Source organism: Lentinus tigrinus (assembly GCF_003813185.1).
Source record: "Lentinus tigrinus ALCF2SS1-7 unplaced genomic scaffold L226scaffold_13, whole genome shotgun sequence".
Lineage (NCBI taxonomy): Eukaryota > Fungi > Basidiomycota > Agaricomycetes > Polyporales > Polyporaceae > Lentinus > Lentinus tigrinus.
The window spans coordinates 132,472-151,402 of record NW_027137922.1 but is presented as its reverse complement, the minus strand read 5'-3'; the positions used below and the strand labels follow the sequence as shown (position 1 = coordinate 151,402).

The window sequence follows — 18,931 nt, the reverse complement described above, 5'->3', positions numbered from 1 at the left end:
CGTTCCCACGTCGCATTCCCCTCGAGGATTCCGCGGGTGCTGGCGGTTCGCGAACTCTCCGCACGTCTGACGATCACTTGCTACTTCAGGGAGCGGGGCAGCATGCCGATGACGCGTTCCAGAACCGCAGGGGCCCGTTCTGATCACTATGCCAGCTCTCTCACTGGCCTGTCCTCTCCCGTACCGCTGAGTCACCGGCTGGACGGCTGTGGCAACTGCCAGATGTCTGCCCAACGTCGTAAGCAGCGCAGAGAGGTTACTCCATCGTCGGACAGAACGTTGTGTAGGCTCGGAAGGGAGGAGGAACTACGTCCATGATGATCGAAAGTAAAATGGGCGGTATGATCATATTCAGAAGTGTCGGACGAAGCGTGTGCATAGGCCGCTGTATATTAGAATCATAACGCCGCTGAACCTACGTCGTCGCTGGGCTTCACCCGTGCCGGTGAAAAGCGGAGTCGTCACGCATCCCCTGCGGGGAATGCATCCGAGCAATACAGTAGTGGCGTCCATGATAAGTTTGTCTCTCCGATGCTCTCCCACCAACGCCGCTAGGCTATGAGCTGGCACGGCAACCAGGGTGACATCACTCCATCTCCCCAACAGGCCAGCCATATCGCTGCTGCTGCTGGGCGAATCGATGGCAGAGGCCGGGTGCATGGCTCGGGGTGAGAGCGCGGCTGCCAGTTTCAACTGCGGGGCTTGTACTGTCGTGCGGAATCTCCGATGGCAACAAATGGCTCTCGCCTAGACAGGGTGCCAAATACAAGCCTCAAGCGTCAGGACGTGATGCCTGAGACCGCAAACCTTCGGATAGCCGGGATCAGAAGCCCCCACAAGCTGTGCAGGAAATTCAATGGCCTCCCTTGCTCCGGGCCTGGAGGTGGTGTGCTGGAGGGCATGGATGCGGACCGTGCGTGATATCATTGCGCCGGAGGTTCCGAGAGAGTGCTCACAGAACCCGTGGGCTGTCGCCATTCGCTGAGTAAAGCCAACAGATGGATGTTCCCGTACAGGGACGAATGAGATCTCCAGGCTGATCAGGCGAGCTGGCCGTACAGAGAGAAAATCGCAGGGCGCAGTCTGGACCGTCGTTGTTGATCAAACAGCCTTACGGAACTCCTGGGTGCTCCGGGCGATGCGATAAGGAGGAACTGTCCGCAAACGAGCATTTGGATTCTATGTACACGGTGGGATTTCGGACGTGCCAGGGACGCGAGTGTAGGCGAGTGGGCCGTGCCAGGGCGGGCTCTGGCGGTCGGCAGAGGCGGTCTGGACAGGCCAGGGTAGTTTGGGACGGTAGGAGGAAGGCTTCTTCCCGCGAAGAGGCGGGCGCAAGGAGCAGTAGGCGGCGAGAGAGAATCTGCTTCCGAACGCCACAAAGCTGCTCGAGAATTGCCGAACCATCATTGGCGAGATCGGGACGGGGGAGGCGAGATCTGGCGAATAACCCGGAGGTGGCCGGGGTCCTGCTGTCACGCTGCGTGCGTCAGTGGCGGGCGCTGGTCGGCGGAGGAAGCGATGCAGGATCTGGCAGTGGCCTGGCGCAGGCTGGCTGGTGGCCATCTGCCAGCCATCTGCCCATCACGCCAGTGCCCCAGCTGCTGCTCTCGGTCCTCTGCTCCCGCTGCGGTCATATCGATCAGCCAACATGATAATCATCTCTCCCGCCAGATGGGAACATGGCTAAAGACTCCCATTTCCCCATCCCAGACGCCATACCAGCCGATCGCCCACTCATTCGTCCCCTACCTATCAGAGTTTCTTCGTCTTGAGGCAGCGTCCGCGCTCGGGCCCATCCGTGCAGCAGCACCTGCTGCACAGCCAGCACAGGGTGAAGATCATGCCTGAGGAAAAAGACAACGCCTGCGGACAAGGGCACGAACACAACAAGCCGCACGACCCAAGGATCCACCTCCTTGGGTGGTGCGGGTATCGCGCGAGCGCACTCCAAGTCAGCGTGAGCAGCGCGGCCCCATGCGCACTGTGTGGCTCGTGAATATCCCGGATAACGCCCTGTGTTCACATCGTCAATTCTGGGGTGCAGATGCCGCCATAAACGCACACGCCGGCACATATCACAACAGTATCGAACGTATGGAACGTCCTGCTCGAAAAAGCCTCAGGCTGTGGCAATCATATTATCATCCCGCCCCAGTGATGCACTATACGTACGAGCACCTGTCAATCCACCCATCCAACACATCATCTGATACTCATGTGCTCGTCCGTGGATGGTTTTCGGATGTACGGGCTCGGAGCTCGGAGACGCGCGGATTCGGAGGACCCCTCCCGTACTTGCCACCCGGACTCTCGCTGTGCCCGTGGTACCCGCGTATGTCACTGAGTATGGACCCAGGCCCGGAGCGGGCGGTCCCCTCCTCCCTGTCTGTCGACTGTCTGTGCAGAGTTCTGATCCCTGTGAAGAGACACGTACGAGGATCCATCTGCATGGCCTCATCTTGCCCGACTGAGGCAGCGGCTCTCGTTCACGACCACCTGCTGACGCGTTACGGCCACGCACCGAGCGTGATAGTTGCCGAATAGCGTTCATGATGTCGTGATGACAGTGCCGCTGTGCAGTCTCTGCCGCCCGGGCTCTCCCAATGGGAGGATGGGAGGGCACGCAGGCGCGTACAGCTATTCCCCAACCGTCCGTGCGGACGAATGGGAGTTGGCGGAAAGATCCGCAGCGTTCGTCCGCGCGTCCGAGGGTGGGACGGGCGTCGCGCTGTCTCGCAGCCTCAGGCGCACGGCTCCGGGGAACGAGACAAGACCACAGCTCTTCATTAGGTTATGCCAACAAAGCAAGCAAGGGAATGAATAGCACGGACTCGGAGGCACAGACGAGCGTTCAGATAACGGTCAGGAGGCTGTTGCGTGACGCTCGTGCATGATGCGTGCTTGTATTAGGTCGTCTGTCTGCACAGTGGGATGATGTGCCCCAGTCCCCGGATGGTCAGTGGCGTTAATTAGCAGAAGCGCGTACGGACGTGCGTACCTATTTAGACCAACTAGGAATCTCCAGGCAGGATCGTCGGAACCCCCTGGTCATCACAAAGGGCGGTGCACGCCCTGAACTCGTCCGCGGATGACCCTCCGAGTCCAGACAGCGTTGGTGGCGCGGATGATGGTGTACGGTTCACGGTGCGATTCCGATTGAGGGACCGGAGGAGGCTCCGAGCTCACGCAGGCGGTTTCTGGCGGACGTCCCGAAAGCGATGTCATGGGTATCTCCGAAGTACAATCCACTGAGCGACGGGGTATAGAGGCGAGCACCGGCGATAGCACTACGGGACAAGGAGCTATATTGTCCGGACCGCAAATGCAACACAGATGCAGATGATGGAGTCCTGGCGTGAGCAAGAAAACAGTCAGTGCTCTAGCCCGTATAGAGAACGCAAGTCCAGTCCATCGCCCGCGACATGTCGTCGTGTGGCCACCATTCGGACAACTTTCCAAACACAACATATATTCATCTTATTCCTGCCGTAGCAGCCTTGGGAGAGACGCAACGCCACCCGACACCATCGGACGATCCATATTGCCTGTGCCACTTTTCTCGACCGAACTCAGCATGGCTCAACGGTAATTCAGCACAGGCTGACTCGCTCGTGACAAGCTGCAGTCTGCTTAGCAGCTTTGACGCTTCGGCTAGGTCGCAACGCCACCAGAAGCCCATTGAATGGCCGGATTAGTTTAATGCACTTCTCCACTAAGCCAAGCCTGGCTCAAACTATGGCTGCATGATGTATGTGGGTGGAAGGTTTTACTGCGTTTCGAACGCACTTCGGACAGGACCGAGCCCCAAAGCCCGCTCGTAACAGGGAGAGGACGTACATTGGCATACACCTCCTGCGCAACCGCGTCCGAGTCTTCCCAGTGGCATACAAGGTCGGCTCTGTTGCGTGGCGACATCCAAGGGGTGGCGTCGGGGGAAAACATCGGAGGAGAACAAGACCCGACCGATAAAAGAAGGGGGCCGCAAGCGTCGGAATGGTCAGATTAAGTGTCGCGAGGAGTAACGAGGGTGCGTGTGCTCGCTCACCGGCCGCCCTGTCCTACGTTCTCGTTGATTTGCGTAAGGACGATGTATTTGCTGCGCAAGCGCAAGTCAGGCGACGTCAGTACCAGTACGAGTCGCGTTACGGCATCGGGAAGGTGCAGCCTATTGGGGCACTTACAACGCCTGGGGCTGGATCTCTGCGGTTGTAACGGACGTCGTGCGCAGGCGGAGTCGCAAAAGACGCGCATGCCAGTAGCATAGAGAGTTGCAAGGGCAGAGAAGGGACCAGACAGGTCAGAACGCGTACTGATAATGTACAGCGCGTAAACGCACCTAGCATCCGCTTCTTGACACGCTCGCCGATCTCCTTAATCCACGCCTTGACTTTATCCCTCTCCCGCGACTCTGGCCACGTCGCGTTCTTCAGCGTACTCTGCAAGAGCTCCTTCATGTATGCCTTGAGCAGTTCGGCGTCGAACGTCGGCCGGGGGGAGGGCGCATTGCTCGGGCGGGGCGAGGGTGCACTCGAGCGGGGTGTGGGCGGAGAACGGAGACCTGATGCTATCGTTGTCGCCATCGAAGTCGTCAAGCCAGGGAGCCCAGCAAAAGCAGAAGAAAGAGCTGGAAAAGTTATCGAGGTTGTCGTCCGAGCGTCAGCCCGCCACCATCCAATGTACGCACTGCAGAGGCTGCCCGATGCAGGAGTTGACGCGTGTTTGGCACGGTACTAGCACGTGGCGGCGTTCATGCCCGATCCGGCAGGTGCCCGCACATATGCGGTGTCGGGAACTCACGCTTCTCAGACTCTGAGTGGCCCGACTGTGCTCGCTACTCGTCCGGATACCTATACCCACACCGTCGGTCTTCCTCTCCGTCCTTGGGCGCGTCCTGTCGCCGCAGCCATGTCCTCAATCACCTTTCCGTATGGGTCCGGGCATGCCTCGTCCTCGTCCTTCATCTCCGCGCAAGACTCGACAAGCAGCCTCTCCACGGTCTCGTACGAGCCCCCAAACGACACTTCCTCGTTCCAAATGAACCCGCTCTCCTCACACCCCCCAAGGACACCCCGGACGTCGATCATGTCGAATGGCTCGCACGTGTTTGGCACGGACGTGTATGACACGAAGGAGGACGCGCAGGTCACACATACGTTCGAGGCAGATGAGTCCGCATCCGAATCCGAGGACGGGGAGAAGGTGGGTGCGGACCACCCACGCGTGCGCAAGGAGGAGGTCTGGCGAGAGCTGCTCAAGTCCGCGAATGGGCGCGACAAGGCGTTGGTACGTATACATCCCTCCATGTTTACCGTTTCGTGATTGGGAGTTGGGCGGGGTTGGACACGATGGTCTATCGTGATGTGCAAGCTCGCACGGTGGCGCACCATAACATGTACCTCAACGGTCTGACCTATGTTGGATACCTCGAGTCCTGACCTACGTGCAGCTCATCTCTGTCGTAGCTCGTGATTTCCAGTTCGCGCGGATAATAGGATCTGACGTCAGTCGTTCATGCCGACAGAAATTGCTACAGTACTCGATGAAGATGTACCTCGTCTTCCATTTTGCCATCACAGCAAGTCCTGCATTTCGGGGACGCAATCGGCCGGGATGGGAGGCAGAGCTCACCCACAGACTGAAATCCGGCATAGCTGGATTCTCCCTCACGAGGTGTGTGTCCAACCAAGTCCGCATTCGCGTCTGCGTCCATGTAGCTAACATTTCATTCACCAGGAAATGCCTTATCCTCTTCAACTGGCTCCCGCCACTGACCTCCATCCTCGCCCAGCACCAATCCGACTCCTACGTGACACACAAGGGCAAGCAGAAGCCCCTCTTGCACACCTTCCTGCACGCCCCGCCCCCCGTCCTGCTCGAGTTCGTGAACGGCCTCGCCGACGATGCAGCGACGTTCTCCAGGCTCGGGCTCATCGGGAAGCGGACGGGCGAGCGCGCTGGGCGGCTCGCAGACTGGTGCTGGTTCGCAAGCACGCTCGTCAACATGGTTGAAAACAGCGTCGAGCGCAGCGTGATCCTCGACCTGCAGCACCAAGGTGCGTTTCACTGCCTATTGGCGTTACGCGCGTTCCACGACCGAATGCTGATGCGCGGGTGCAAACAGTGGAAGGCCGCCTCTACTCCGAGTCCATGTCCGGCGCCACGTCCAAGTCGAATCCCGCGGCGAACAAGCTCGACGAGAAGGAGCTCGCGCGCCTGCAGCGGCAGGACTATTGGATCCAGATCACGCGCCTGAAGCTCCTCATGGATCTCATCTTCGTTTGTACGTCTCCGTCCGCTCCGTCTCCTTCTGATGACAGTGTGCTCATAGCCTTGCGTTTGTGCCACACAGCGTATGACGTCTTCCGCCTGAAACGCGCGAAGGGCCAAGTGCAGACTCTCGCCGGCCTTGCTTCGGCTGTGCTTAGGTGAGTGGTGTCGCCGCCAGCTAGAAGCTGCGGTCTGTTGACTCTGGACGCGCTGTGGGCACTTCTGACGCGCTCATATTGCATCCTTGCAGCACCGCAAAACTCTATGACCGCCACAAAAGTTCGTTGATCAAGGGCGTCTCGCATTGATCGTGAGCCAAACCCCTCCGTATTCCGTATGATATACCCGACTCTACATATGTATGCTGCTGTCGTATCTAGTCCTAGACTTGTGGTTTATTGCCTCTACTAATTGGAACTTACTGGTAATGGACCTTGTTCAGATGTGTGAGACAGGCTGCAAGTCGTGGCTTCTCGGACCATATTGCGACCCCACCAGGAAGGTGAGAATACTTCCCTACGACCGGCCGCTGAAGGGGCTTTAGTTTCACGGATTCATGTGGGGCGACGGGACCGCATACGCTCCAGCCATGATCAGACCGAGGCCATGCATTAGACTGAATAAATGGGCGATACAACTGATAGGATCGACCGCCGTACGTACGAGACACACATAATACGGCCACTACCAGGGCCACCATCCGGACCGCTTCTTCGTCTCAGTTGGCGTATTTTGTGTTGAAGATGAACTCGTTGCAGTCTGCTGCAGCTCTTGCCTGAGAATAGCAACCTCCTCCTCAAGCCGCTGCACATGGTCCTGTGCTTCCTCCAGGAACCTCTCATGCGCGAGATGTTGTTGCCACGTTCGCAAGCCCTGTCAAGACCATTCGTACCGCACGTGCGTCAAAGAGAGTGGGAGGCGGCGTACGATGTAGACCGCAGAACCAAGCAAGGCAACGGGGATCATGCCCGCGACATAGTCGGTGTAAAACTGGGCATGGCGTGACGGCGTGGGCGGGGATGCCTGGGAGGACAGGGGTCGCGCGCGGACGCGTTTGGGCGCGGCGCACGGGGGCAGATTTCGCGGGGGGACAGCGCGGAAGCAAAGACGGGTGTTGCGCGATAGCGACATTTGGACCGCGCCGTCGTAGAGCACGAGAACGGGGCACAAGCTCGGAGAGCGCGAGGTGGACGCGGTGGTGGAGTGCCAGGAAGCGACGGAGTTGCAAAACGCGAGCAGTAGAGCAGCCCACGTGGCGCGGGTTACGGGACCGGAGGGTTCTTATGACCACATTTGCGCCCTCGTCTGTGCAGGAGCAGGCACGTCGTCATCGCCTTGGTAGCAGCTCTGCGCACGCTGGCTGCATCGATAACACCACGCGTGGAGCAAGAAAGGACGCGCATTCAAGCTCGAGCTCTCAAGCTTGCAAACTTGGTTGCGTTCATGCAACAGACTGTCGATGCCATGCCGTCGCGCAATGTAGGACGGGCGTCTCGCCTTCGCGGCGGCTGCTGCTGCGCCTGGCGGGGACCACACGTCTTCGAAAATTGTGTCGGAGAGAAGAGGGGTGGCCACGGTGACGCAGAGGGGCACGAGAATGAATGGCGGGAGGCAGGACGAGGGCGGCGCGCCGACAGGCTCAGGCTGAGGGGGTCGGATGTCGTGGGAAGCAATCAAGCGAATATATACTTACTATCAGAAGCCTTCACGCTTTCGTCTTCCCCAGGCCCTCCTCCTGCCGCCTCATCAACTCGCCTTTGCTAGCGGTCGTCCCGCAAGCAGGCCACCGTCGTCCTCCTCTTTCTCCTCCCCCTTCTCTTCCAGAGTCGCACTTGGACTGGCCTCCAATCTCGCAGCTGCAATGGACTTGCACACCACCACCCCTCGCCCTGGACAGTCCTCATCCGCTCGCCCCCTCTCCCCGATCTCCCACTCCCCATCGTCGCCACGTACCGAGCGTCCTCAACTCGCGCCACCCCAACCCCAACCGCACCGTTTCGCGCACCTCCAGGAGGTCGTCTACGACGAGAAGGCTGGCCTGTCCCAGCGCGAGGACCCGTCCAAGAGACCTCAAGACCTGTCCCCGATTGCTGGCCCTTCTTTCTTCGCCCATTCGCAAATAGCTTCCCCGATTTCCTCCATACCCCCATGGATCCGTTCGCAACGCATACACCATCCGCGCCCTTCCCAACTTCAGCAACCGTTCTCCCCTGCTCCCTGCCCGATCGCGTCAAGCTGGGCGTCACCATCAATCTCCTCCACATCCTCCTCCTCCTCAATATCACACCCATATACGCGTCCCCGTGCCCTACGGATAGCTAATCTAATCAAGCCTTGGATTCCCATAATACTGTACGTTATCACCACCCTGGGCTTTCTCGCCGCCGTCAGCTTTTGGAAAGTCGAGGTCTTCCAAGGTGAGCAGACGCCACTCACTGCATTCTCCCGAAACACTGTCCCGCCCGCACACTGCCTGTCATCCACCCGTGACTGACTACCAACTTGTTTTGACCGCAGGTCTAGACGAGCTATCTCGTTGGCTCAAGTCCGATACATATTTAGGATACGCCGTGATCTTCACGCTCATCTTCGTTACCACGTTCCGTAAGTGTCAATGCAGCTGTCAATACGCAGCCTCCGCAGCGCGAAGGTTCATTCAGACGCTAACATTTATCCCCATGTACAGCTCCCATACCATTATACTCGACGCTCATTATCCTCTCTGGCTACACATTCGGTGCATGGACTGGAGCAATCATCTCCTACTGGGCTTCGCTCGCTGGCGCGCTGGTCGTATTCACGCTGTCGCGAACGTTCTTCCGTGCAAGCATCTCGCGCTGGCTATCGTGCACTGTCACGATCAAGCGCATCGTGCGTGCGATCGAGAACAACCCGAAGCTGCTTTTCCTCATCCGTCTCGCCCCATACCCTTACAATGTCATGAACTGCCTACTCGCCGCGTCTCCGAGCCTAACGCTCCGGACGTACATCATCTGCACCGCGCTATCGCTCCCAAAGTTGATCATCCACACCAGCATCGGGAGCTCGATCCACTCTTTCGCCTCGTACCATGCCAAGGCCGAGTCGGCAGAGGGCGATGACTACCAGGGCAACGCTCTCTCGCACTACTCGACCATTGCAGGCATCGTCCTGTGCCTCGCGATCTTCGCGTACCTCTCGTACATCACGCGGAAGGCCGTGGACGAGGAACTGCAGGACGAGGACGCAATGGAGGCCGCCTATGCCGAAGAACGTGTCGCGTTCCTCGCGAGCGAAGAGGGCAACAGCCTCGACATCGAGGAATACATGGCCGAGGCCCGTCTCGAGATTCGTCAGGTCCCCCGCGGGGACGCCGCGACGCCTGTCAGTCTCGTTGTCGCCGCCACCGCTGCTGCGCATGCGAGCGACGCGCCCCCGTCGGGCGGGCCCTCGGACGCTGCCGCCGTCCCTCCTCCTCCTGCTTAGTTATACTTACTGTGTATATATTTGCGCGCGCTGCGGCGCACGTACCCGCGGACGCTGTACCAAAGATGTAAGATTTTGTTTTCGATAGGCCCCGGGGTGTTGGTAGGGGGTGTCGGGGTGTCGGGGTGTAAGGAGTACCTAGCACATACGGACTTCTCTTTCGTTGTTACCTAGTTGGTCGTTAGTTAGCTCGAATCATGTTAGAGTATACACCTGGTTCTGGGCGGGCGCGGCGGCGGCTCCGGGGTCAGTACTGTTAAGTTTGTTACACTTGCCTTCTACGTCTCTCTTACGTCTACGTTTACCATTCTTGCTAGTTGCTGCTGCGGTGTACATGGATATCTTGATAGCTGTCGGACTGAAGATACACCGTCGTCGTCGTGCATTGCCATTGCTTTCACGTTTGAACTGTTCTCCCCCGTTTTGAGGGTCCTTGTGCTGAGTGAGTGCCGAGGGTCGAGTGCTGCGTGCTGTGCTTGAACTTTCTTTGGTCCCGCGATGCGCGATAGGGGGTGGTGACTGCGTGGAGAGGCTAAAAACTGATTATGAGTGTGACTGCGCAGCAGGTACGTACGGTACTCACTTCCTAACCTAAGTTTGTTCGGTGCGGGTTCACGGACGGACGTGACAAGGAGTAGCCTGGGCTAGACCTGGGTCTAGTGTTGTTTTCAAGGGAACTATGTAAGTGCGAATTCGGGTGTTAGACCTGCAAATTAGAGACATACATTGCGTGCGAAACACCACGGTCGTACTTACTGACCGCAGCCGTTGAGTCCCAGCACGCACGAACGTGCGCACGAGGCACCACGGAAGGTTGCGACAAGGTCTACGCTCCGTCGGCCGAGTGAGCTCCGATTGCAATGCATCTAGCGTGGATATGGCGCTGCGGGAGGTTCTACTGGTGCCGGCGGGCACGCAGGTGCCAGTGCGGGCCTAAAAGCATGTTTGTAGGGCGTACTACGGCGCGGGACGTGCGGGTGTACGTATAGAGCGTCGAGGAGTCCCTGGATGTGTTGTTTGGGGGGATGAGGGACTCGGAGATTCAGGCAGGGCACATCCCACATCCCGGAGAGGAGAGTTGGGAGAGTTGCCATTGCGGGAGGCTCAGACTGAAGTAACAACTAAACTTAGCAGCGACTGCTGGATAGACCGCCTTGGACGGTTCGATCTGGGACGTGGGCATAATTCCGACGGTCATGATTAGGAATGTTCGAGATGAACAGATGAGGTGCCCTGGGAAGTCCGTCTAAGTATCTTCCCCTAGATGGGCCGGCTGCATGGATAGCGCGAAGCCAACTTCACCGTGTCGACTCGGTATCCTCCGCCAAGGTTCACGGTTCGAGTTCGGGGGGCCTGGGGAGAGGACGCGAAGTTGACAAGGTTCGACATATCATGGCAGCTTCAAATGCATCCGCACGTCGTCTGCGGTCTGCGACCTGACCTGACCTCAGTGCCCGAGAAGGAGCGAGGGTCCACGACGGCCCGGCGGTGCTGGCCTTGATATGGATATCTTTGCTGCGCCTGCGCCTGCGCCTGCTGCAGAGAAGCTTATGCACGGATTCGTGTGGTCGAGCCAGGTGGCTGCCAGGGCGTCCACGGTGCTGAATGGTGCGACGTCGCGGGGACGCAGGGAAGCCAGCGGGAGACGCCAGAAATAGCGACTAGCTGCTCGCGGGTACGTCAGCAGCTGCGGGACACGGAACGCAAATGAAAAGGCTCATGCGGGTGCCGGAGGGATTTTGAGGCTCGACATTCGAGAAAGCGTGAACTGAATATGTTAAGGTTCATCCCCTTGGTCATGCGGGGAAACGGCGGCCGTACCCCGGGGGTATGGCGGCTCGGGGGTGACAGGATTGAAACGCTGCGTGATGGTGGCCCGTGTCCGAGGATGTCGTTGTCAATCTGATGCGGAACGGGAGGACGGCCGCGGCGGGATGGATGTGCGAGCCTCGAGGCCGAGGTCCGAGTCTGTTAATGGAACAACGACGTCACCGGGGACCGGTGTTAGGGCTGAGGGGTGCTCGGGGACAGATGCGGGCGGAATGCGCTGATTGCTGCGTGGGGTGGAGAGGCAGAGATGGTAAAGTGGGGATACTACGGACGGGAGAACGTACGTCCGAGATCTGTGCAGAATGATCATCTTGAGGCCACGATACGAACAACTTGTTCAAGTGAAGAAGGTACTTCGCGCTGCGGGTGATGTGTCTCGGAAATTGCCTTGGGGTTCAAGTGTGATGGTGAACAGTCGACTGTCACGAAGCAAAGATAGAGGTACGGCATGCATATTCCAAGAAATGTTCACGTATTCGGTGGCAGCTTCGCTGTCGAGACGGGAAGGCCCTGCGGCGTGTTTGACAGCTTAAGATGAATCAAGGTGATGATGTACAGAGAAAGTACACACTGAACAACGTTCGTGCCCTTGTCGGATTTGCATTTCAAGGTGAGCTTATCGGATGGAGATGTGGTCGTACACAGCCGCAGGAAGAGTGCATGGATCGCGTCACGAAGCCACCGATAGCTGCGGTTGCTGCAGCGACCATTGACGGTCAGGGTCGAGCATGGAGGAGAATGCTGTTGAGAATCAGTCGGGCAGTCCGGAGGAAGACAACGTAGTTCGCATATTGAGTCCACAAACTGATACATACAATGTCATGGCATCTACTGATACATGCAAGACACACGACTGTGCAAATCGTATCTCTTGAGAGTTTCCTTCCGGCATTGAACGTGCAGACAACAGGTCATTTGTCAGAGTGCCCAAGCGACTTGCCCGGCTGGATATGATCGCGGATGCGTTGCTTCTGCGTTAAATGCGTTAGAATATGTCTGTAAAATGCATAGAAAAATGAGCCCTACGAGAACTTTCAACTCTGGGAAACCTCCCTCGAATTTCCGGTCCCACACCATAACAGGGTCCTTCCCGTCACGATACAGCCATACGCGGAACCGGCCGGCTGTGTCTTCAGCATTGAGCGGCATTATATTGATGGCCTTGATAATCGGTGTTGGGAACGTGAGGAATAGCTCTGTCGATGTCCATGTTGCTCTGTGCAGCCTACGAAATGTTCAGTCAACAAGGCGTATCCGCAAGGTTCAAATTCCGATGCATACCATCGACACTGCAAAGGAGCATATCAGTAACAGAACAATCGTCCATCTGTTTGAAAGGCTTACTCTGTCGCAGAATTCGATGGTTATACTTGGTGTGATAGAAGACGATGGTGGAACGAATGTAGACGGATCGAGGGGATCGTGTTGCTGAGGTGTAGCCGAAGTCGCCTCCGGAGTAGGTCCTCCGATTGCGTTCTCGGGCTTGCAATCTACACATATTTCTGCCTCCGCCATGACTCTGGATTTCACTCAATTCGGGACACTTGCTGGCGGTAGGACAGAGACAAGTTGGAGTCCGCGGCGGCTAGCCTGTCTGAGTCTCGAGTAAGCAAGACGATCACGTGGACGTGACGCGCGAAGGAGGCACGCGTCAAGCGCGTGGCGGCACGCGTCCTTCCTCCGTCCACTACTATCTCAACCGCCACACAAGCCCAGTAACCCTGCGGTCCCCATACACAGCGCATATATTGCTGAAAAATCTCGAACTGCTCAACTATGTCTCGGTCTTATCGGATGGAGACGGAACAGGACTACTCCATGGGTATCCTTCCTGCTTCCCCGGCGCCGACGAACGAATCGCCTGCCATATGGCCAGTACACAGTCAGTCATGTCAATCAGGATTGAGACGAGTGCTAACATTTGGACACAGTTGAAGTTCGCGTCTCTCCCAACGCAACCTCTCGCTTCGACACCATCCGCAACGCCGTGCATTCGTACCTAACCACCTCGCTGTCTCATATTTACCTTCCCTCGACGATACAGGGTTGGGAAGACGTGCCGCTACTTGCTTCCTCTATTGAGAGGATTGCGGCCTCCGAATGCCCTTGCCCAAACTCGTCACTGCCGATTGAGCAGACCTCCCTGCAAATACATGTATATCAGCCTACGGATGCAGATGCGTTCGAAGAGCTCACCAGTGGCAGTGGTCGTGGGGACGACGAGCAAGTCATGGCTGCCAGTGCTTGCGAGCTACCGAGCATGTCGTGGGAGGGCCTGTGGGAGAGCCTGATTTACTCCGATGATATCAAGTCCAAGTTGCTCGACTACATCTATGCTACCGTTGTCTTCAGCGATGCCGATGTTGACTGTAGGTGGCTCACATTCAATCCCCTATGCTTTTGTGTCTCATGAATACATTTTTCATGCAGTCAACGTTGTCTCGTGGAATCGGGTTGTCTTGCTGCACGGTCCACCCGGCACAGGCAAGACATCGTTGTGTCGAGCACTGGCCCAAAAATTGTCAATCCGTCTATCCCATAGGTCAGTGCATTTCTCTTGCTGTGGATGTGAAAGGTGGTGCTCAGACCTGTTTAGGTACTCCCATGGGCGACTTCTTGAGATCAACTCGCATTCCTTGTTCTCGCGATGGTTCTCAGAGTCCGGCAAGCTTGTACAGAAACTGTTCAGCAGCATCATGGAGATGGTGGAGGATGAAGAGACCTTCGTGATCGTCTTAATTGGTGACTACTGCTCAAGTCGCTGTATGCGGTGTTTCAATGATCTGATTAATTCGCAGATGAGGTCGAGTCCTTGACAGCAGCTCGAGCGGGAGCGATGGCTGGCACGGAGCCTTCTGATGCACTCCGGGTATGTTGATCACCGTCTAGTGCCAAAGAGATTTACTGATGAGCCCCCTTTCAGGTTGTTAACGCCCTATTGACGCAGCTGGACAAGTTGAAGCACAAAAAGAATTGTCTGGTAATGTCAACAAGCAACCTCGCAACTGCTATCGGTACGCCGCTCCGCTGTATGTTGCTTAACAGCTTATCTCATATCGTTTGCGTCACGTTACGCAGACTCCGCGTTTGTCGATCGTGCTGACATTGTACAATACGTCGATCTCCCACCTCGAGAGGCGATCTACGAGATCCTTCGTGGGTGTCTGGTCGAGCTGGTGAAGAGAGGCATTGTCGCAGAGGTGGTAGGTCACCGTCTTCCCTTTCTCGTGGTTCTTCCGATCGACATTTGTTCATTAGGACGTTCCGAGCCTTGCTCAAGCGCAGATTTACGAACGGACAGCCGACTTTTCCAACCTCAGCCTGACAACACCGCCCGTCGCCCAGCCTGCGGCCCCGCATCCTCAGGGACAAGACACTCGTGAACGCTCGAGGCTCCTGGCCATTCGTCTGCTCAGTCTGGCTCAGAAATGCAGAGTGAGTCGCGACTCCATCCTTCGGGACGTCGGTATGGTGCTGATGATTCCTTGCACGACTCAGGATCAAGAGATGTCCGGCCGCTCGCTGCGACGTCTTCCGGTACTCGCGCATGCTCGCTATATAGGTACTCTTCCATCGACAGTTCCTCATGCTACGACCCGAGTCAACGGTGCCAAGATGAAGAAGACCAATACATCTCCGCAGGGTACAGGTGCCGCAGTGGAGACGTGGCTAGAGGCTATGGAGCGCGTCGTGCAAAGCCAAGCGACAGAACGTAATCGGCTTCAGCACTGAAATGGTATATGCGCCCCACATGGGAGATGGCGATGTAGGCCTCGATGTAATTTCGTTGTACTTTCTCAAGAGCATGTAAGTATGCCCCTTGCTGTTCATCCGTTAAGTCCAGTTCTACTCGATGACTAGTCGCACTGGACGATGGCTGGAACTATAAAACCTCCAGGCTTGCTTGCTATGTATACGTAACCTCTGCCGAACGGTACGAGTTCTCTGCATGTCCAGATGATTATTTGACCATTTGCAGGCACTATACGACCACATCCGGGGGGCGAACCGGGTCTAGCTTTGGAAGGGGTACTCGAGTTCATATTGTCTGTGAGGGTGCCTGACACAGTAAGAAGCCATACAATCTCACCCAGGAAGCGCTAGGGAATCGAGCTGGAGGGAGATGGCGTTGAACTCGTCTAACCCAGACCCATCGGCGAAGAACTGCAGAATTACAGCCCAATTGCAAGACGCTTCAAGTTCATACCAGACACCTCAGCCTTGGTTTTCCAACCGTGACGGGCTTGATAGGATGTCAGCAGCAATAGGCAGTTCAATCATGCATGCAAAGAACAGACCATCTCCAACAAAAAACGGCCGAAGTCCGCGCCGCGGAGGTGGATAGGATCGGATTAGCTTCTCGCACTTCGTCCGCGGCGCGAGAAGCCTTAGTCGAGTGCTCTGTTCTGCCATAGAAGTTATGGATATGTCTCTTTCTTCGGACCGTACCGGTAAGGAAGGTGGATGTGCGAGCGCTGCAATAGATGAGATCTTGAGAGGCAAGTTGTGTGTAGGGGCGCAGGCGTGCTTGCCCATGATAATGGTCGAGCCATCGTGCGTACGCTGAAGCAGTTGTACAGGAGAAGGCGGATGGATTACTCAATCAATTGTACAGACGAAACAAACGCAACGTGAACGCGCTGTGACTGGCAGGCAAGTACGTAGGCAACACATGCCGCGGCAGGTCCTCCTCACACACTCCTCGTGCACGAGGGTACCAGCAGCCGGCTGCTTTCCTTGGCCCCGCATCCCGCACCTACTCAAAACTCGACAGCCCCGTCCCGACCTGGGGAAGCGCTGCTTCCCTACGCCGTCCCGCCCGCACCACTGCACGAACAAACCATGCCTGCCTCGCCGCCGCCGACGCACTCGATACTCGAACATAGGAGAACCACGGATTCCACGCAAGAGGAGATATCCTGAGCGACTGCACGAAGCCGCACGACCAGAATGGCCGCCCGCCGTCCATTTGCCCCGTCTGTGGCCACCGACACAGCCGGATTTGGCATGACGGGGGTGGACAGTGGACGGCAAGGAGGGGGGTAGGAGGTGGGGGAAGGGTGGATAGGGAAAGGGATGAAGGAAGAACAGGAACCAAAGGATAAATGAAGGAAAGAATGGGCACTGGCCAATCGGCAATACGACATCGTCCTGGGTACGCACGCTTAAATATGCTGGCACGGCAAAAGGAAAGTGAAGGTGTGTAAAGCATCATCAACGCTATCGTACATCTCGTCATCACGAGTCACAGTCCGTCGAGAGGAGTCGTCGAAGGAGGAAGGCGGGGAACTGGGCACGCAGGGGTATGCTGGGGCCGACAGCAAGGAAGCTGGACGGGGATTGCGGCGCTCTAGTAAGCCTCGAGGACGATCTCGCGGCGCTCGCGAGCGTGTTCGAGGAGGGCGTCGACAGCCTTGCGGCGGCTACGCGTGGCGAAGTTCTTGGGGACGAGCTCTTCGGTGTTCGACGGAGGGCCGCGTGGTTGGCGCATAGGAGTGCTCACCAAGCGTTGCACGACCATCTGCGAGTCCTGGGGGACGACGACGTTGATCCCGGGAGCGGCGCGGCCGATGCCGAGGCCCTCATACAGCTTCTTCGCCGCCTCCTCACGAGGCGACAGCGGAACATCCCCGGATCCCGCGGTGTGAGGGGTGCTCGGCGACGAATTTGAACGGGAGGACGTCGAACTGTCATCACCGTCCACGCCATCAGCGTCAATGGCGACAGCGGACACGACGGGGTGTGATGTCTCAGCAGTGAAGCGCAAGGGAGTGGGCCGTGCCTTGCCACCCTGAAGGCCAGGCGGAGGGGAGACACGCTCTCCAGGAGGAGGCGTTACCTTCACGGTGGGGGACGAGACGGCGCGGTTGGCGCTCAGAACGGAGTTGTTGCCGGGAGCGCGACGCCAGGAGACGGCAGCGTCCGACTTCGACTGAACAGTGGGAGTGACAGGGGCACCAAGGGACGTGCCGCCGCTGATGACAGTAGTATAGCTGGGAGTCGCTGGGGGACGCGCACCCACAGAGGAGAAGTCATCCTCATCTGAGTCGTATTTGCCAGAACCAATGCGGCTACCAAACTTGCCGTTAAGAGCAGCAGTCATCGGGACGAATTCCTCCGCTACACCGAGCTTGGAGCGGAGTTGATCGGCCTGATTAACGCGACGCATCTGAGCATGCATGTTCGCCGAGCGCATATCGAAAGACGTGTTAGTCGGTCCTGCGGTGGAGGGGACGACGTAAGATGCTGCGCGTCTGCTTGGCTGCTGACGCTGACGCTGCTGAGCAGCCTGAGCCGCTAGCAGTTCGGCCTGGTACTGCTGAGCTTGGATAGCCTGTGTGACATGTTCATATGATACAACATTCCATACTCGGAATGAGATACGTACCTGCATGCGGGCGAACTCCATCTGCATGAGCTGAAGTTGGACTTGTTGGAGCTGGTTCTGGGTCATGGCCGGGGACACCATGGGGTTGAATTGCATGCTGTTACCGTTCATGTTCATGGACTGCTGCTGTTGATGCTGAAAACGGTTCGGGATACCGTCCACAGCCGCAGTCATGGGCGCCTGTCGGGAGCGCGGGTGCTGGATGTACATGTTCTGAGACATCATGTTCGAAAGCTCATCTTCCTCTTCCTCAGGCGGGTAGTAGTTGTCCTCCATGTTGGGGGTGATGATACGAGGGATGTTGAAGGTGCCGGCGGGCGCAGCCGTGTGCGGCACAGGGCCCGAGGCAGAGCGGACCCCTCCGGTACGCAGACCGGCGAGAAGAGACGCGCGGGGGTTGGGAGCAGGAGTGGCGGCCATATCGTGAGAGAAGGTCAAGGGATATGAAAGGTTTGCGGCGGGATTCCGGTTCGATGGGCGGTATTCGAGCGTGTAGGACGGGGAATGAATGGAGGGAAAAGTACAGCTGGTGGGCGGATGGAACCCAACCTGTCAGGCCGGTCTCCCGCGCAAGATGGCAAGGTTCGTTCGCACCTGGAGTTGATATTCCTTGTGTGATTTGGAATGGGCAGTAGGATGGACACGTCTAGCTCTCTCCTAGAACTTCGCGGTGGACGATGGGGTTTTGCAGCGAACTGCGGGCTGGCTTGAAAAGAAGGCCTTGAGGGCGATTAGAGTGAGATGGCCGAGGAAAGAACTTGGCGCGTATATAAAGAGGTAGAGATATATAGGATAGAAGTTGAAGAGAGAGCGAGACAGACAAGAGAAAAGAGCCACCAAGGAGTCTGAGAGAGAGAGACGGCAAATATCAAGGCTCCGCTGCCGCGCTCCAGGTATCGCCATCGCTCCCGGACCCCGGCCACCGCGCACACCCATCAGTCCCTTACGCCGCCATGCACCCGTCCCGCTCTGTGAATT

At 57.4% G+C, this 18,931-nt stretch overlaps 11 protein-coding genes across 11 annotated transcripts; 5 read left to right on the top strand and 6 right to left on the bottom strand.

The window, feature by feature from the left end:
• Window positions 1-1,079: 1,079 nt before the first annotated feature.
• L226DRAFT_73156 (uncharacterized protein) lies at window positions 1,080-1,816 on the top strand. Its single transcript, XM_067687198.1, has one exon. It carries the CDS (start codon window positions 1,182-1,184, stop codon window positions 1,653-1,655), a length of 474 nt encoding a protein of 157 aa, XP_067534975.1. The 5' UTR covers window positions 1,080-1,181; the 3' UTR covers window positions 1,656-1,816.
• On the top strand, window positions 1,817-2,909 carry L226DRAFT_73177 (uncharacterized protein). Its single transcript, XM_067687200.1, has one exon. It carries the CDS (start codon window positions 1,978-1,980, stop codon window positions 2,545-2,547), a length of 570 nt encoding a protein of 189 aa, XP_067534974.1. The 5' UTR covers window positions 1,817-1,977; the 3' UTR covers window positions 2,548-2,909.
• L226DRAFT_73192 (uncharacterized protein) lies at window positions 2,762-3,643 on the bottom strand. The gene is made up of 2 exons (XM_067687201.1): window positions 3,002-3,643; window positions 2,762-2,922 (listed from the first exon to the last, which is right to left on the bottom strand). The coding sequence occupies exon 1, from the start codon at window positions 3,469-3,471 to the stop codon at window positions 3,055-3,057; it is 417 nt and encodes a 138-aa protein (XP_067534973.1). The 5' UTR covers window positions 3,472-3,643; the 3' UTR covers window positions 2,762-2,922; window positions 3,002-3,054.
• On the bottom strand, window positions 3,586-4,690 carry L226DRAFT_73165 (uncharacterized protein). The gene is made up of 4 exons (XM_067687199.1): window positions 4,340-4,690; window positions 4,185-4,203; window positions 4,049-4,099; window positions 3,586-3,901 (listed from the first exon to the last, which is right to left on the bottom strand). Exons 1-4 carry the CDS (start codon window positions 4,581-4,583, stop codon window positions 3,700-3,702), a joined length of 516 nt encoding a protein of 171 aa, XP_067534972.1. The 5' UTR covers window positions 4,584-4,690; the 3' UTR covers window positions 3,586-3,699.
• Window positions 4,691-4,812: 122 nt separating this feature from the next.
• On the top strand, window positions 4,813-6,701 carry L226DRAFT_487136 (uncharacterized protein). The gene is made up of 6 exons (XM_067677184.1): window positions 4,813-5,286; window positions 5,525-5,673; window positions 5,737-6,056; window positions 6,125-6,283; window positions 6,353-6,428; window positions 6,521-6,701. Exons 1-6 carry the CDS (start codon window positions 4,909-4,911, stop codon window positions 6,576-6,578), a joined length of 1,140 nt encoding a protein of 379 aa, XP_067534971.1. The 5' UTR covers window positions 4,813-4,908; the 3' UTR covers window positions 6,579-6,701.
• Window positions 6,702-6,954: 253 nt separating this feature from the next.
• On the bottom strand, window positions 6,955-7,401 carry L226DRAFT_571303 (uncharacterized protein; the record flags this gene model as incomplete). Its single annotated transcript, XM_067684533.1, has 2 exons — window positions 6,955-7,143; window positions 7,198-7,401. 2 exons carry the CDS (start codon window positions 7,399-7,401, stop codon window positions 6,955-6,957), a joined length of 393 nt encoding a protein of 130 aa, XP_067534970.1.
• A 730-nt stretch (window positions 7,402-8,131) lies between these two features.
• On the top strand, window positions 8,132-9,735 carry L226DRAFT_523282 (uncharacterized protein; the record flags this gene model as incomplete). Its single annotated transcript, XM_067678809.1, has 3 exons — window positions 8,132-8,687; window positions 8,788-8,874; window positions 8,957-9,735. 3 exons carry the CDS (start codon window positions 8,132-8,134, stop codon window positions 9,733-9,735), a joined length of 1,422 nt encoding a protein of 473 aa, XP_067534969.1.
• A 2,611-nt stretch (window positions 9,736-12,346) lies between these two features.
• L226DRAFT_613260 (uncharacterized protein) lies at window positions 12,347-13,126 on the bottom strand. Its single transcript, XM_067686485.1, has 4 exons — window positions 12,910-13,126; window positions 12,847-12,854; window positions 12,592-12,790; window positions 12,347-12,536 (listed from the first exon to the last, which is right to left on the bottom strand). The coding sequence occupies exons 1-4, from the start codon at window positions 13,078-13,080 to the stop codon at window positions 12,477-12,479; spliced, it is 438 nt and encodes a 145-aa protein (XP_067534968.1). The 5' UTR covers window positions 13,081-13,126; the 3' UTR covers window positions 12,347-12,476.
• A 257-nt stretch (window positions 13,127-13,383) lies between these two features.
• L226DRAFT_571300 (P-loop containing nucleoside triphosphate hydrolase protein) lies at window positions 13,384-15,297 on the top strand (the record flags this gene model as incomplete). Its single annotated transcript, XM_067684532.1, has 9 exons — window positions 13,384-13,447; window positions 13,497-13,934; window positions 13,996-14,107; window positions 14,162-14,307; window positions 14,364-14,434; window positions 14,489-14,579; window positions 14,644-14,768; window positions 14,824-15,000; window positions 15,064-15,297. 9 exons carry the CDS (start codon window positions 13,384-13,386, stop codon window positions 15,295-15,297), a joined length of 1,458 nt encoding a protein of 485 aa, XP_067534967.1.
• A 939-nt stretch (window positions 15,298-16,236) lies between these two features.
• Window positions 16,237-16,814, bottom strand: L226DRAFT_73062 (uncharacterized protein). Its single transcript, XM_067687197.1, has one exon. It carries the CDS (start codon window positions 16,710-16,712, stop codon window positions 16,371-16,373), a length of 342 nt encoding a protein of 113 aa, XP_067534966.1. The 5' UTR covers window positions 16,713-16,814; the 3' UTR covers window positions 16,237-16,370.
• Window positions 16,815-16,915: 101 nt separating this feature from the next.
• L226DRAFT_463632 (uncharacterized protein) lies at window positions 16,916-18,373 on the bottom strand (the record flags this gene model as incomplete). Its single annotated transcript, XM_067675800.1, has 2 exons — window positions 16,916-17,889; window positions 17,950-18,373. The coding sequence occupies 2 exons, from the start codon at window positions 18,371-18,373 to the stop codon at window positions 16,916-16,918; spliced, it is 1,398 nt and encodes a 465-aa protein (XP_067534965.1).
• Window positions 18,374-18,931: the final 558 nt, after the last annotated feature.